This window comes from Anopheles merus, chromosome 2L (genome assembly GCF_017562075.2).
Source record: "Anopheles merus strain MAF chromosome 2L, AmerM5.1, whole genome shotgun sequence".
NCBI classification, from domain to species: domain Eukaryota; kingdom Metazoa; phylum Arthropoda; class Insecta; order Diptera; family Culicidae; genus Anopheles; species Anopheles merus.
The window spans coordinates 2,076,497-2,091,488 of record NC_054083.1 but is presented as its reverse complement, the minus strand read 5'-3'; the positions used below and the strand labels follow the sequence as shown (position 1 = coordinate 2,091,488).

General features: G+C 45.6%; 1 protein-coding gene across 1 annotated transcript in view; it reads right to left on the bottom strand.

Moving 5' to 3' along the window:
- Positions 1-14,992, bottom strand: part of LOC121594890 — an 84,572-nt gene that overhangs the window by 64,957 nt on the left and 4,623 nt on the right. The window contains exon 2 of the mRNA XM_041918676.1: positions 14,183-14,664. Coding sequence (XP_041774610.1) covers positions 14,183-14,664 — 482 coding nt within the window. The remainder of the gene's footprint in view (positions 1-14,182; positions 14,665-14,992) is intronic.

The following is a 14,992-nucleotide window of genomic DNA, read 5'->3' as shown; positions in this document are numbered from 1 at the left end:
AAAAACACTTCAAACTACACTGGTTCAATTTTTTCCGAAGTAACCTCACTACAGCAGCGCAGCCATATGTTGCGCATACGGCTCGAGCAAATCCTTCGACGACAAACACAATACACTCACCTTCTACGATAAGCTCGCTCAATTGCAACATCCCAGCGCCTACTAACACTTCTATGCAACAAGCACCCACTGATCGAGCGGCTTGTATCACTGTGTACTATCAGAATGTGCGTGGCCTGCGTTCTAAAGCCGATGAGTTCCGTTTGTCGGTTCTTGAGACGGAATACGATGTATTGGTACTCACTGAAACTTGGCTCGATCCCTGTATTCCCACCGCTCTCCTGCTAGAAGATGATATCGTGTTTACCGATGCGACCGGGATGCCACTAACAGCTCTCACTCTCGTGGGGGTGGTGTCTTAATTGCATGCAACGTTTCTCTTCTCTCTTTTGTGCTTCCTACGAGGCTGCAACTGCTAGAACTCACTTGCGTTTGTATTCAGTTATGCGACCACCGTTTGTTTATTGCCGCTGCCTACCTGCCTCCTAACCATAGCATGAATGAGGAGAAAATAAGTGTTCGACTCGATAAGTGATCGACTTCGTTGCTAATATCTGCACAACTCTTGGTCCGAGGGATAGATTCATGCTTATTGGTGATTTCAACCAGTCTACGCTATCCTGGAGGAAAATGGAGCTGCCTTTGATTTCTATGAGCCTCATGCACGCTCTGCGCGCCGTGTCCAGTTCGTTGATGGTTTGCATCGGAATGGACTATACCAGCTTAACTTCAATACTAACTCATCGGGGCGAATACTTGACCTAATTTACGCAAATTGGCCAGCTGCATCTACATGTTCTTCAATACGTGTCTGTGAATATCCCCTTACTACTATCGACGAACACCACCCTCCGCTTGACTTTGATTTGGACAACGTAGTTCCAGTTACGATCGCTACAGCCATTGATGCTGATAAAAGGCTGAATTATGCTCGTGTTGAGCTTCCAAAATTGGAGTGACTGATTTTATCTTTTGACAATTCTTTTAACTGTTCGGACTATTCAACCATTGACGATGCCACAGAAACTTTTTGTGAGTTCATGAGATCTTCTATATGCGTCTATTCTGATCAACGAGCAGAACGAAACAGCATGTCACGTCTTTACTACAACAGAGTTCATTCTCTCTATCGCCGATATAATAGATCCTGTCACCGAAGTTATTTGAAACAAACTGCACATTCCCTCTGCAAGTACCCTAGGCGCTTTTGGAGTTATATGAACAAAAAACGAAAATCTACTGGGCTACCAAGCATTATACGTTATGACGGTGACAGTGCCTGTTCCCTGCCAGAAATGTGTGAATTCTTTGCCTTGCGCTTCAAGGACAACTTCGCTTCGCAAAGTACTGGTCCAGAAGATGTGACCGATGCTCTCTCTAACACACCTGTTGGTGCACTGCTCCCTATACTACCAGTCATCACTGATGATACGATCACCTCTGCCATCAAACGTGTTAAATCCTCATATACCCCTGGCCCAGATGGTATACCGGCCGTTATCTTAAAGTGGTGTGCTTCTGCGCTTGCTCCCACGCTGATGAAGATTTTTAAGGAGTCCCTGAGATGTGGAACCTTTCCTGCCACTTGGAAATCTTCCTGGATGACACCCATCTACAAGAAGGGCTGTAAGAATGATGCTGTAAACTATCGTGGCATAACCTCACTCAGCGTGTGTGCAAAGGTGTTCGAAATGCTAATCTACGAGCCATTGTTGACCTCGACCTGCAACTATATTAGTGTGAATCAACATGGTTTTGTACCCAGGCGATCTACAACGACTAACCTACTAGAATTTGTTAGCAAATGCCATAAATCTATCGATACCGGTTTACAACTAGATGCTATTTATACGGATATCAAGGCAGCATTCGACAGTGTATCGCACTCCATCTTGCTTACGAAACTCGACTTACTTGGTCTCCCAAACCCGATGATAATGTGGCTTGGATCGTACCTTACAGATCGTCAATATTCTGTGTAGTTAGGCCCGTACATGTCAAGTCCAGTGCATGCATCTTCTGGAGTCCCGCAGGGCAGCAACCTGGGTCCTTTGCTGTTCCTTCTTTTCATCAACGACGCGACGTTGATCCTTCCGGCTGATAATCACCTACTGTACGCAGATGACGCGAAAATTTTTCGTGTTATTCGTGAACCAGAAGACCACGCCCGACTGCAAATTTCCTTGCATGAGTTTCAGTGTTGGTGCAACCGTAATGCTTTATCCCTATGCACAGATAAATGTGAAGCCATCACTTTCAGTCGTTCTCGCTGCCCATCATTGTATGAATATGCGCTTGATGGACAGTCCTTGGCGCGAAAACAATGTGTTAAGGATCTAGGTGTTTTGCTCGATACAAAACTATCATTTAAGGATCAGATGGATCACGTAGTAGCCAGCAGCAATAGAATGCTAGGACTAGTTATCAATAGGACTCGCGAGCTTAATGATATACCTTGCACCAAGGCGCTCAATTGCTCACTTATCCGGTCGCTGATGGAATATGCAAATATCGTATGGTGGCCAACTGCACCGCGTCCGTTAGCTCGATTGGAATCAATCCAGCGCAAAATTACACGATTTGCACTTCGCTCATGGAACCAAAGGCTCGATTACCGGACTAGGTGTTTACTACTCGGGTTAGCCACCCTAAGTGAGCGAATACGAAAAGCCAGGTTGTCGTTCATCACGGGACTTCTCGACTCTCCGTCACTACTGGCTGCCATCAACCTGTACGTACCGGCCAGGCCGCTCTGGCCCTCGACGACCGTAGAACGCAATTTGGCTCCTCTGACCCGTTCCTACTCATGGCCGTGATTTCAACGCCGTCAGCGACGCTTTTGAGCCGAGGATTTCGCCAACTGAGTTTAATGAACGTGTTTCTGTGTTAAATTTGGTTCCATAGTGCACATCTTTATGTTTTATGTTATTGTAATCCATTGTAAAACACTCATTGTAAAACATTGCTAAAATGGTTCGAGAGGGCATTACTGTCCATCGATAGTCAAATAAATATAAACATAAACATAAACATAAACAATACTGATTTGTTATTTTTATATCAAAATGTAAGAGGACTAAAAACTAAATGTAATGCGGTATTCCAATATGTTTCTACTACTCATTACGACGTCATTATCCTCACTGAAAAATGGTTGGACTCCTTTATGAACTCGTCACAATTGTTTCCGGACCATTATATCGTCTTCAGAAAGGACCGTAATGACAGAAATAGTAGAAAAACCAAAGGTGGTGGGGTTCTCATGGCTGTCGTCTCACATTGGCAAGTACTCCTATGTTCTAAACCGGACACTGTCGAGCAACTATGGTTAAACATTTACAGCATTAAGAAAACGTATGTTATTGGCGCAAAGGCAAATAACACGTCGGCTATTCACACAATCTGTTCAACTATTGACGACATAGCGTGTAAACTAACTAAATTATTATTATTTGTTTATTTGTTTATTTGTAAATGTTAAGTGATTGGCCATCATTGGCCTTATCACTGATCTTATAAACTAAACTTATAATAACATAAAGCATCACGGTACAATGTAACATCAGCACAAAATAAATAACACAGAGTATCACAGCAAGAAAAACAGGTTAACTTAGGGAATTCCAGTCAAAAGAGTCATAATGTGCATTAAATCTAAAAGCCATCGCAGTCAAAGGTTCATTATCGCTATATGCACGTCTAGTTTGGTCAACTCTTAGTAGCCTAAAGTTTCTTAAAATACGAGCAGGTACGTGGAAATTAACTCTAGCTAAAAGGTCCGGTGAATCTATCTCTCCTAGGATGATTTTTTTCATGAACAAGATTTGCGCCGTTTCGCGACGAGTAGCGAGAGACTCGAGTCCAAAAATTAAACACCGGGCATGATAACTAGGTCTTGCTGCTACGTTACGCCAGGGTGTGAACCGTAAGACCAAACGGGTGAATTTTTTCTGCACTGACTCAATCTTATTCGACCATAACGACGACGATGGGCACCAAACTACTGAGGAGTATTCTAAGATGGATCTGACTAGTGATTTGTAGAGTGCGACAAGACAATGTGGGTCGGAGAATTCTCTCGACTGCCTGCGTATAAATCCTAGCATTCTGTTCGCTCTATCAATAATTTCGTTATGGTGCACATGAAAGTCAAGTTTACGGTCAAGGGTAACTCCTAAGTCTTTTACTGCACTGTGTCGTTGTAATTGTGTACCGGAGATGCAGTAGTTAAACACTATTGGACAATTAGAACGGTGAAACGACATGGACAAACATTTATCAACAGAAATTTGTAGGTCGTTGTTCAGACACCAGTCAGAAAAAGAGTCGATCGATGCTTGCAGGACAAGACAATCACCAAAACACCTCACAGGAAAAAAAAGTCTAAGATCGTCCGCATACAATAAACATTCAGATTCCCTTACTACAGTAGTAACGTCATTGAAAAATAGAGAAAACAGCAAGGGTCCAAGGTTACTACCCTGTGGCACGCCTGAACAACTCACGAATTCCCTAGATGTCATACATTCAACTTTCACGCGATATCGACGATTGGTGAGATAAGATTCGAACCACTCAACTAAAGGGGTAGAGAATCCAAGACGAGCAAGCTTCGCCAACAGCAAGCGATGATTCACCCGATCAAAGGCAGCCTTAAGGTCGGTATAGATGACATCCATCTGGGCTCCCGAAGCGAATGCAGCATGGCAGTGAGATACAAACTCCACCAAATTAGTGGTCACACTGCGGCGAGGGAAGAACCCGTGTTGGCGTGTTGATATCAGCGAGCGGCAACAGTTCAAGAGCGAGTTCTGGACGACGACTTCAAAAACCTTAGCACCTGCAGGCAAAGTAGTAATACCACGGTAGTTTTCCACTAAGCTCTTATCCCCCTTTTATGCACAGGAAACATGTAGGACGATTTCCATGCTCCTGGAAACATACGCTGATTGAGCGAGAGTGTGAAGATACGAGCCAGAGGTCCGGCCAAAACTTCGCTACATTTGGCAAGAACTGCGGTCGGAAAACCATCAGGTCCAGGGTTGTAGGATGGTTTGACCTGCTTGATCGCCTTTAGCACAGAATCTCTGGAGATGTTTATGTCACGCACATTAACATCGACAGCGTCGGAGGGCACGTTGTTGAGAGCAGCATCCAATGAGAAGCCAGGAGCTTCAGTGGCAAACGAACTCATGAAACGATCGGCAAATAAATTGCAGGTTTCCTCTTTGGTACACGAAGTTGTTCCATTAAAGGAAACTATAGCTGGCAAGGAGCTGTTTTTCCGTTTTGTGTCGACATACCTCCAAAATTTTTTCGGTTTTCTTCTTAAGCTGAACTGTATACGAATCAAAAAACGAGAGTGTAGTTGTCTATTATAGCTTCTTTATACATTGTGTGCTGCGATGAACCGCAATCTCGATTGTTGTGTTCCACTGTTTTGGTAAAACCGATAGCAGGAAGATTTGTTTCGTTTTAAGCGGCGTAATTGAGCATTACCCCACGGTGGACCCTGTCGTGGGCGTTTTATAGGGCAACAGGCAGATAAATGTACCGTAAATTTCCGATTGAACATATCGAGTGCATGGTTTACGTCCGGGTTTCCATCAAGGAATGACCAGTCAGAGGATTGCAGTAGATCATTTAGAATCAAGAAGTTTGTGCGACTGTAGTCGAGCATGCCTGATTCTTGATGTGATGTTGTGTGATGTTCTGCTTTGGCTAAGCCGTTCGGCAAGCATAGCTCTATAGGCGAATGATAGCCATCAATAGCAACTATGGGGAAGGGTGTTATTGCCGGTGAAGAGCATTGTTGCAGGGTATCGTCGCATACAAAGATCAAATCGAGGTAGTTAATCGACGCATTATGAATTTTGTTAATCTGGTATAGTCCGTTGCTATTCATACAATCAAGAAGAAGGCGACAGTTGTCCGTGATCCTCGAGCATTCGTAGTCAACTTGGAGCATAAGTGGATTTGTTTCATCGGGTATCCAATTCAGGTTTGACAAATTGAAGTCCCCGAATAACAAACACATTTCATTAGCTTTACACGCTACGTCGTCAATAGTTGAACAGATTGTGTGAATAACCGACGTGTTATTTGTCATGTCAGGAGGAACATACATTGCGCCGATAACATACGTTTTCTTAATGCTGTAAATCTTTAACCAAAGTTGCTCGACAGTGTCTGATGTAGAACATAAGAGTACTCGCAAATGTGAGGCGACAGCTATGAGAACCCCACCACCTTTGGTTTTCCTACTATTTCTGTCATTACGGTCCTTTCTGAAGACGATATAATGGTCCGGAAACAACTGTGACGAGTTAATAGAGGAGTTCAACCATGTTTCAGTCAGGATAATGACGTCGTAATGAGTAGTAGAAACATAATCGAATACCTCATGACATTTAGTTTTTAGTCCTCTTACATTTTGATATAAAAATAACAAATCGTCAGTATTATTTAATGAGGCAACCCCTGCAGGAATGACATGACCGTCGTGCGTTTGTGTGAGTGTAGGATCTGTACTGTAGCAATAGTGCTGCTGAAGTTGCGTAGTGTTGGGTTCACGATCGTTAAGTAGCCTGCACGAGATGCCGTTACTACAGACTGCTTCAGTGGTGGTAAAGTTGTTTGTTGTTGGAGGAACAATCATCAGGTGAGTGCGTAAATTATCAACAAAAGTTGTTTCGGCGTTATTTGGCTCATATGCGGTGTACAGCTGATTAGCGAGCGTGCGAGTGTGCGTGATGTGTGTGAATTGTTTATCGGTGTTGATAATTAGTGGGTTTGCGGTGTGGGTGAAGTGCGTGGAGTGTGTGCTGAAAGTATTGTGTGATCCAACAGCTGTGGTGATCGAATATCCTGCGCTGTAGATAGGGTTGTGGGTGTTGAAAGTCTCATTGGCGGTAGACGAAAATTTGCACCTGGTTGTTGAGCTCGGTAGTCGACAAATTCACGCACCGATAGACCAAGCGGCCAAGTATCGGGGGAAAGAGCCCTTTCACGTTGAGTAAGAGGCACTAACACCTTAAATGATAGAAATGAGAGTGTTGCTGTGTTTGTGCCTTGTCGTATAAGGCAATATGCAGTGACATCCTCAATGGACAAAGCATGTTTGACCATTTGCACTATTTGGTCACTGGATGTATCTGGAGCGAGCCGGGAAATATACAATGCGCACTTCTGCACCGTAGACTGAGCGGGGACTATTTTGATCGGAAATGTAGTTGTATCTTTGTTTGTGCCTGTGATCATGGGTGGAGCTCGATTTTTGCGATACATATCATCGATCGGCTTATTATTTTGGTTCTGGTTGTTATTGTTTTGGGTGTTGATGGGTCTGGCGCCAAATGTAAACAAAGTACGGTTGTCAGTAGCGACTTCCGAGAACAAACGTTTTGACCGATTTATGCGACGAATTTTTGCGGGAGGATGACTGCTACGTCGAGTTTTTAGATCAAGTTGGCTCATCCGTGCAAACCCAGTTTTGATTTCGTTAGTCAATGGCTCCATAACGGTCTTGATGCTTTCGGCTACTGTTGTAATTGCCGCCTGGAAGCCAGATTGCATGGCTGCGTCTTTTACGAACTTGGTGCGCGGATTCATAAATACGTTGTTGCAGCCAATACAGCACCAGTGTAATTGTTTATATTCCGCAATGCGCAGGAACAGATCAGCAGGAACCGAAGTGCAGCGCTGGTGAAATGGAGAGTCGCACAGGCAGCAGCTGATAGATGCCTCCACAATTTCCATAGTGCAGGCGTTGCAAATACGGGCCATTATACGGGAGCGGTGCAGGTTTTCGTTGCAGCAACAAGAGCGATGGCGGTTAGGACGCGCGAACTCAGATGCGATCCGAAAAACGAAATTTACGCGAATTTTTTGGTCAGCAGAGATAAACGCACTATTGAACGATAATGGAACGGTGTTCTAAAATACTGTGATTATACAGAAACCGGAAAATAGTGTGATAAACAGCGCGATTTTCAAGAAAATATACAGAGCGAAATGCGAATGCGACTTTTACGTTAAACGTCAAACGTTTCTTATTAGTATTATTATTTATTTAATCTTCAACGGGCCGTATGGCCTAATTAAGATGTAACACTTCAATTAAAAATAAATACATAGCAAAAACAAGATTTGCATCGCCATTCACTGCGGCCACGGCAAAAGCCGGAGACGTTCCTTGAAGCACTGAGTTGAGATGTCGAAGTCGAAGCAATCCGAGACAGTGTTGAAGACAGCCGACATGCGGAACATAGGGTCAGACCGACCAGCACTGGAACGGGGTTGAGCGAGCCGTAGAGTTTCTCTAGACCTAAGTGTTCGGGATGGTGCATAGATATCGACTCGATGCAACAAAGGCGATGAGTCGATAGAGCCATTTAGCAATCCAGCGATGAAAGAGCACAGTGCATTGCGTCTTCTAACCGAAAGAGGTTCAAGGCCTAGAAGACGGCACCGCGCAGCATACGGACGAAGATTATTGCGATCCTGCCAGGGAAGTAGGCGTAGGGCATATCGCGTGAGCTTACGTTGAATCGCCTCAAGTCGAGCAATTGAAGAAGCGGTAGTTGGGCTCCAGACTACGCACGAATATTCCAGAACCGAACGAACGATGCAGTTGTACACAGCTTTGATGCACATGGGGTTGCGGAATTCATTGGTTGTCCGGATAACCACGCCAAGTAATTGATTTCCTCTGGCTACAACGTCATCGATATGCTGTTTAAAGTTCAAACTAGAGTCAAGCAGAACGCCCAGGTCTTTGGCATGATTCTGTCGATTAACTGCAGTGCCTTCCATGAAGTAGGTCCCAGTCACTGGGCTCCTGCATCGACTAAAAGACACACAGTAGCATTTCTCGATGCAGATAGTCAGTCCATTACGCTTGCACCACGAACAGAAAATTCAAAGCTAACGAAATGTGTTTATTACTTGGGGACTTCAATTTGTGAAACGTGAATTGGATATCCGATGAAACAAATTCACTTATGCTCTAAGTCGATTACGAAACCTCGAGGTTCACGGACAACCGTCGCCTTCTTCTTGATTTTTTAACAGCAACGGACTGTACCAGATTAACAAGATTCATAATGCGTCGATTAACTACCTCGATTTGATCTTTGTATGCGACGATATCCTGCAACAATGCTGTTCACCGGCAATAACACCCTTCCCCATAGCTGCTATTGATTGCCATCATCCGCCTGTTGCCCTATAAATTATCCACAACAGGGTCCACTAAGGAGGAATGCTCAATTACGCCGTTTTAAACGAAACAAATCTTCTTGCTATCGGTTTTACCAAAACAGTGGAACACAACAATCGAGATTGCGGTTCATCGCTGCACACAATGTATAAAGAAGCTATAATAGACAACTTCACTCTCGTTTTTTGATTCGTATACAGTTCAGTTTAAGAAGAAAACCAACAAAATTTTGGAGGTATGTCGACACAAAACGGAAAAACAACTCCCTGCCAGCTATAGTTTCCTTTAAAGAAACAACTTCGTGTACCAAAGAGGAAACCTGCAATTTATTTGCCGATCGTTTCATGAGTTCGTTTGCCACTGAAGTTCCTGGTTTCACATTGGATGTTTTTCTCAACAACGTGCCCTCCGACGTTGTTGATGCTGATGTGCGTGACATACACATCTGCAGAGATTATGTGTTAAAAGCGCTCAGGCAGGTCAAACCATCCTACAACCCTGGACCTGATGGTATTCCAACCGCAGTTCTTGCCAAATGCAGCGAAATCGTAAATCGTCCTACATGGTTCCTGTTCATAAAAAGGGGGATAAGAGCTTAGTGGAAAACTACCGTGGTATTACTACTTTGCTTGCAGGTGCTAAGGTTGTTGAAGTCGTCGTCCAGAACTCGCTCTTGAACTGTTGCCGCTCGCTGATATCAACACGCCAACACGGGTTCTTCCCTCGCCGCAGTGTGACCACCAATTTGGTGGAGTTTGTATCTTACTACCCCCCTGTGCAAAGCGACGGAAGAAATCATTCCCTTTCGCGCATTTTCTCATGCCTTCTTTTTCTCTCCAACGGCAAATTTGTCGAGCAGCGTTTCGAGCTACCCGTCCCTGGCTCTGCCTCATACCCCTCGCCTGAGGGGGCTGTCGAAGGTATAGTTGTGTTGGTGCGTCAGACGGCCAATCGCTGTCAGCCGTCGTCCGTGCTTTTTCCCTCCATAGCGCTATCTCTTTCTCGCGTGTCTGGGTCAATGCTCATCAGTTGCTGTGGCGCTTAAAAAAGCCGTTAACAAACATTGCGGCGATGAAGTTTAATTTTCACAAATCAAACCAAAAAAACGCAATGAGTTCAAACGCTGCCAAGTAAAAATGACAAAGGAATCGCTAGCGCACGCTGGAGGGTTTGCTGTGCAACGCGCTGAACCCTAATTCGCATTAACACGTACATCCCGGTGCTAATTTTCATCATTTTCCGTTCCGCCGGCATCTAGAACGCAAGCTGATTGTGAAACCGGTATACTGGAAAGTTCACTGGCAGTCCCTGGGGCCTGCCATCGAACTCAACGTGTTAAGCATTGAGCATAACTTTGTTACCCTAAGCTTTTGCTTTCGTATGGTGTAGATTACACAGATATGCTGAGCCGTCTGCGTACCGGTGTGAGCGTGCGGGTGTGTGCAACACTTTTGCCCAATGTGTTTTCTTCCAGAATGTTATGATCCATCGGTCAAAGAAAGGAAGGTGTTCATGACAGAGGCGGATCAGGGGAATCGGGGGCCCTAAGCGGAAAGCTGAGTTGAGGCCCCTGTAGATGGTAACTGATGACCGGGAGGAGGGGGTACTGGCACACAGCTGTTGGGAGATTGAACAGTATACTTAAATTAATGGCGGGGGGTGGGGGAGCTTCGACCATGGGACCCCTACGATCATCGGTCACAGGCCCTACAATTATTGCCGACATGAGGGGGAAGGGGGGGAGGGGGGGGGGCAAATGATTCTCCAGCCACGGGGCCACAACGACCATTTTTCCGGGGTCCTTGTCGTTAATACTCTGTCCACTTGTACGGTGTTGACGGTGTTTTTTTAATGTGAAAGTGCATCCTTCCCCCTGCATGCAGCGTATGCATCGGGCAGGAGACAGTGTGGCAGTATGCAAGTTGACCGCTGGATACGAGCGGTCCCGCGGCACCGCCATCATTCCGCACATCTTAACAGCATGCCCGTCGTGGGTTCTACCCGCGAATGAACCGTTCTCCGTAGCAAGAGCTGACTATCCGGCTACGTGGTACTCAAGACCTGAAAAGGCCGGCATGATCGCGTAGGATATTACGTCAATAGTAATAATAATAAGAAGAAGAACTTAGCATAACAGTCCACAGCCGCGGAAGAGTTTGTCTTGATTTTGTTGCTGCCGGGCTACCACTACGGTACGAGCCGAACCCATTCCAAGGCAGTGCCGGTCGCTCGGCGTCATGATACCGATTCCAAGTCAACAAGCCGCCATATTCTGGACAGACAGGTGCAGCAGCATACGCGCACCGTAATAAACAAATCCAGAATCCTCTTTTGTTTGGATTCAACTCAAGTTTTGATTCTACTTGCATCCGCTAGTAGAATTGGAAAGGAATGTGCAACATAACACACGCACGTTTGCTTCGATCGTTTGTCTTTTTAATACCCCCAACAGCAGAGCCGGTCGCAAAGATGGTGGTGCCAATTAAATGATAGTGTAGCATATCTGCTATACAGAACTTATTATAATACACACTATCAGCTATAGACACATTGTAACACACTTCGGAAAGCCAAATCACACCATTGCGACACGTTCATTATAACACATCAGCAAATCAATCCACACCTTAGCAACACACCCAGACCATACCGTTCATAGAAAAAAACACAATTGAGACACATTTGTCGAAAACAACCGAGACGCGCAACATAAGCAATTCAAGCGTTACTGCGGCAAAGTGGACAAACAGAGAACGCATAGCAACTTATTGCTAAAAGCGCAGTGTAGGCAAAGATCGACGAACGCACTCGTTCTTTGGCTAGAACAGTTGAAACTTTCCAGAACCTTCGTAAAATCACTAAAAACGCAGCATAGGCACATAATGATAGACACCTCACTCCAATAAAATGTATTAATTGTACTTCATATCAATAACCTTTAATTAGGACAAAAACACATTCCAAAACCAAATGTACGAAACCCATTGAGTATAAATAAAACCAATTCCGGCCCTGGCAGGTCAGATTCGTTCGGACTGCCAAGATAGGACGTTACGCTTCCTAATACTTCGCCTTCCAACTTATTTCAAGAGTTTAGATATGTCCCCCTACCCAAGGTAAGGCTTCTAAACTCCAACGTTTCCAGTAAGAGAAACCTCCTAAAGGTTTCTATGATCGCCTGGACGATCAAGTGTTAAAAAAGTCCGCTTCGAGCAAAAGTGTTATTCCACCTCGGCTCATGTCAGTAATAATGTCAGTAATAATGTCGTAAAATCACTAAAAACGCAGCATAGGTACATAATGATAGACACCTCACTCCAATAAAATGTATTAATTGTACTTCATATCAATAACCTTTAATTAGGACAAAAACACATTCCAAAACCAAATGTACGAAACCCATTGAGTATAAATAAAACCAATTCCGGCCCTGGCAGGTCAGATTCGTTCGGACTGCCAAGATAGGACGTTACGCTTCCTAATACTTCGCCTTCCAACTTATTTCAAGAGTTTAGATATGTCCCCCTACCCAAGGTAAGGCTTCTAAACTCCAACGTTTCCAGTAAGAGAAACCTCCTAAAGGTTTCTATGATCGCCTGGACGATCAAGTGTTAAAAAAGTCCGCTTCGAGCAAAAGTGTTATTCCACCTCGGCTCATGTCAGTAATAACTGACCTACCGCGACGGTACTTGAGGTACAGCTGTACGCTCATCATATGGCGACCGTAGCTATCGCCTAACCCATTACAATAGTATTGTCTCGCAGGTAGCGGTAATCGATCGGGCGGCGTACAGTGCGTTTTCTGAGAATGCATGGAGTGTGTAGACGCAGCCGGTGACAATGCACGCATCAGAATCAAACAGTTTTGGGGTTCCCGCACGCACACACACACACGCACGCACGCATGCACGCGCGCACGCGAGAACGCATCCCCCAAACGCGCGCACACGCACGATCGATTTCCGCTACCTTATCGGTAGAATTGCTGGAATAACTTGTAGCGCATCCTCATCCAAAGCGCCGGGCGGGGTGGGGGATCGCGACATGATAGAGTGGACGGTCATTTTCCCCGCGCTGTGTGTATGTCCGTGTGTGTGTCGAGACCCGAAAACTCGAGACAGATTTTGGCACATTAAAAAAAATATTTTATATTCGGGAGCGCGAGGAACAGGATGAAGAATGGGCGCCAATATTTTTAATTTTTTGACTGTGTAAGCACAAGGAGGCGCGTAGTAGGCGTTTGTGAGTTTTAGCTTTCACAATGTCTTTATTCTCACCCAAAGATTAACGAATGTTGAAGTTCAAGTACGTAAGCAAATCTCTTCAGTCAACCAAAGTAAGGAAAAAGGATATAAGATAAGAAACTACAAAAAAGGTTCGCCTATCGCTCTCTGCCAACTCGTTCCCTGCTCGCACACTTGCCGAATGCCATGGCATGTCCCGAACCCGAACCTCTTCCCTTTCGGCCTCTCGAGCACTCACCCACACACACGTGTGGGTGTTCATCGCGTTCCGGCCACGATCGGGTTCGCCCGATCATTTCTACTCTCGCTGCACATTTCGCCCGGTTTGGTAGATAGTTGCAGGGCTCGCCTAAGTTCTTTTCGTAACATCCCCCAGCTCGTGACCAATACGCTATTGGTCACCCTTTCTCATCTCTAATAAGGCAAGTTTAGCCACCGGCCTTCTGAGGGTCCCTGTGTTTGTTCGCACCCAAGCTTGTCGTATCCGCCCGTCGGCTCCCGAAACCACTCGTTCTACTATCCCTCTCTTCCACTGATTCCTAGCGCCACCGTCGACTATCAGAACAATGTCTCCGACCTCAATCTCTCTCACAGCCTCAAACCATTTGCTTTGCCGTGCCAACACCGGAAGATACTCTTTTATCCACCGTCTCCAAACCCCGTCCAGGATATGTTGCACCATTTTCCAGTTGCTCCGTAACCCCGTCTGAAGGCTAGTCGGTGCCACCGGTCTCTGCTTCACTCCCGATGAACTGCCCAGCAAGAAGTGGTTAGGAGTAAGAGACTCCTGATCCGCCGATTCCAGCGGGATGTACGTCAGAGGGCGGGTGTTGATCATTCCCTCCGCTTCCACTATCACCGTAAGCAGCGTCTCATCATCGGGTGTACGCTGTAGTTCCGTCATCGTACTCATAGCAGCCTTCACCGATCGCACCATACGTTCCCATACCCCTCCCATATGGGGTGCGCCAGGGGGGTTGAATGTCCATCGGGTGTTTGCGTTGGTAAAGGTCGCAGCTAAGGCATCGTTGCGCTCGTCGATTTCCTTCCTTAGCTGCTGGCTGGCTCCCACGAAATTCGTCCCGTTGTCGCTGAACACCTCGGCGGGAGCGCCTCTCCTGGCCACAAAGCGTCTCACTGCTAGAATACAGGAATCTGTGGAAAGACTACTCACAACTTCTAAATGAATTGCTCTTATGGTTAGGCATGTGAAAAGCGCCACCCATCGTTTCTCCTGTGCTCTTCCTCTCCTCACCAACAGCGGTCCAAAGTAGTCCAGTCCCACAAATGTGAACGGCCTCACGAATGCAGTGAGCCGCTGTTTCGGTAATGGAGCCATCGGGGGGATCTGTGGCAATGTTCGTCGAATATGGCAGAACACGCATTGCCGAACCACTTTGGAAACCAACCGTCTCATCTTCGGGATCTGGAAATACTGCCTCAGTTCGTTCACCACGGTTTCGTTATT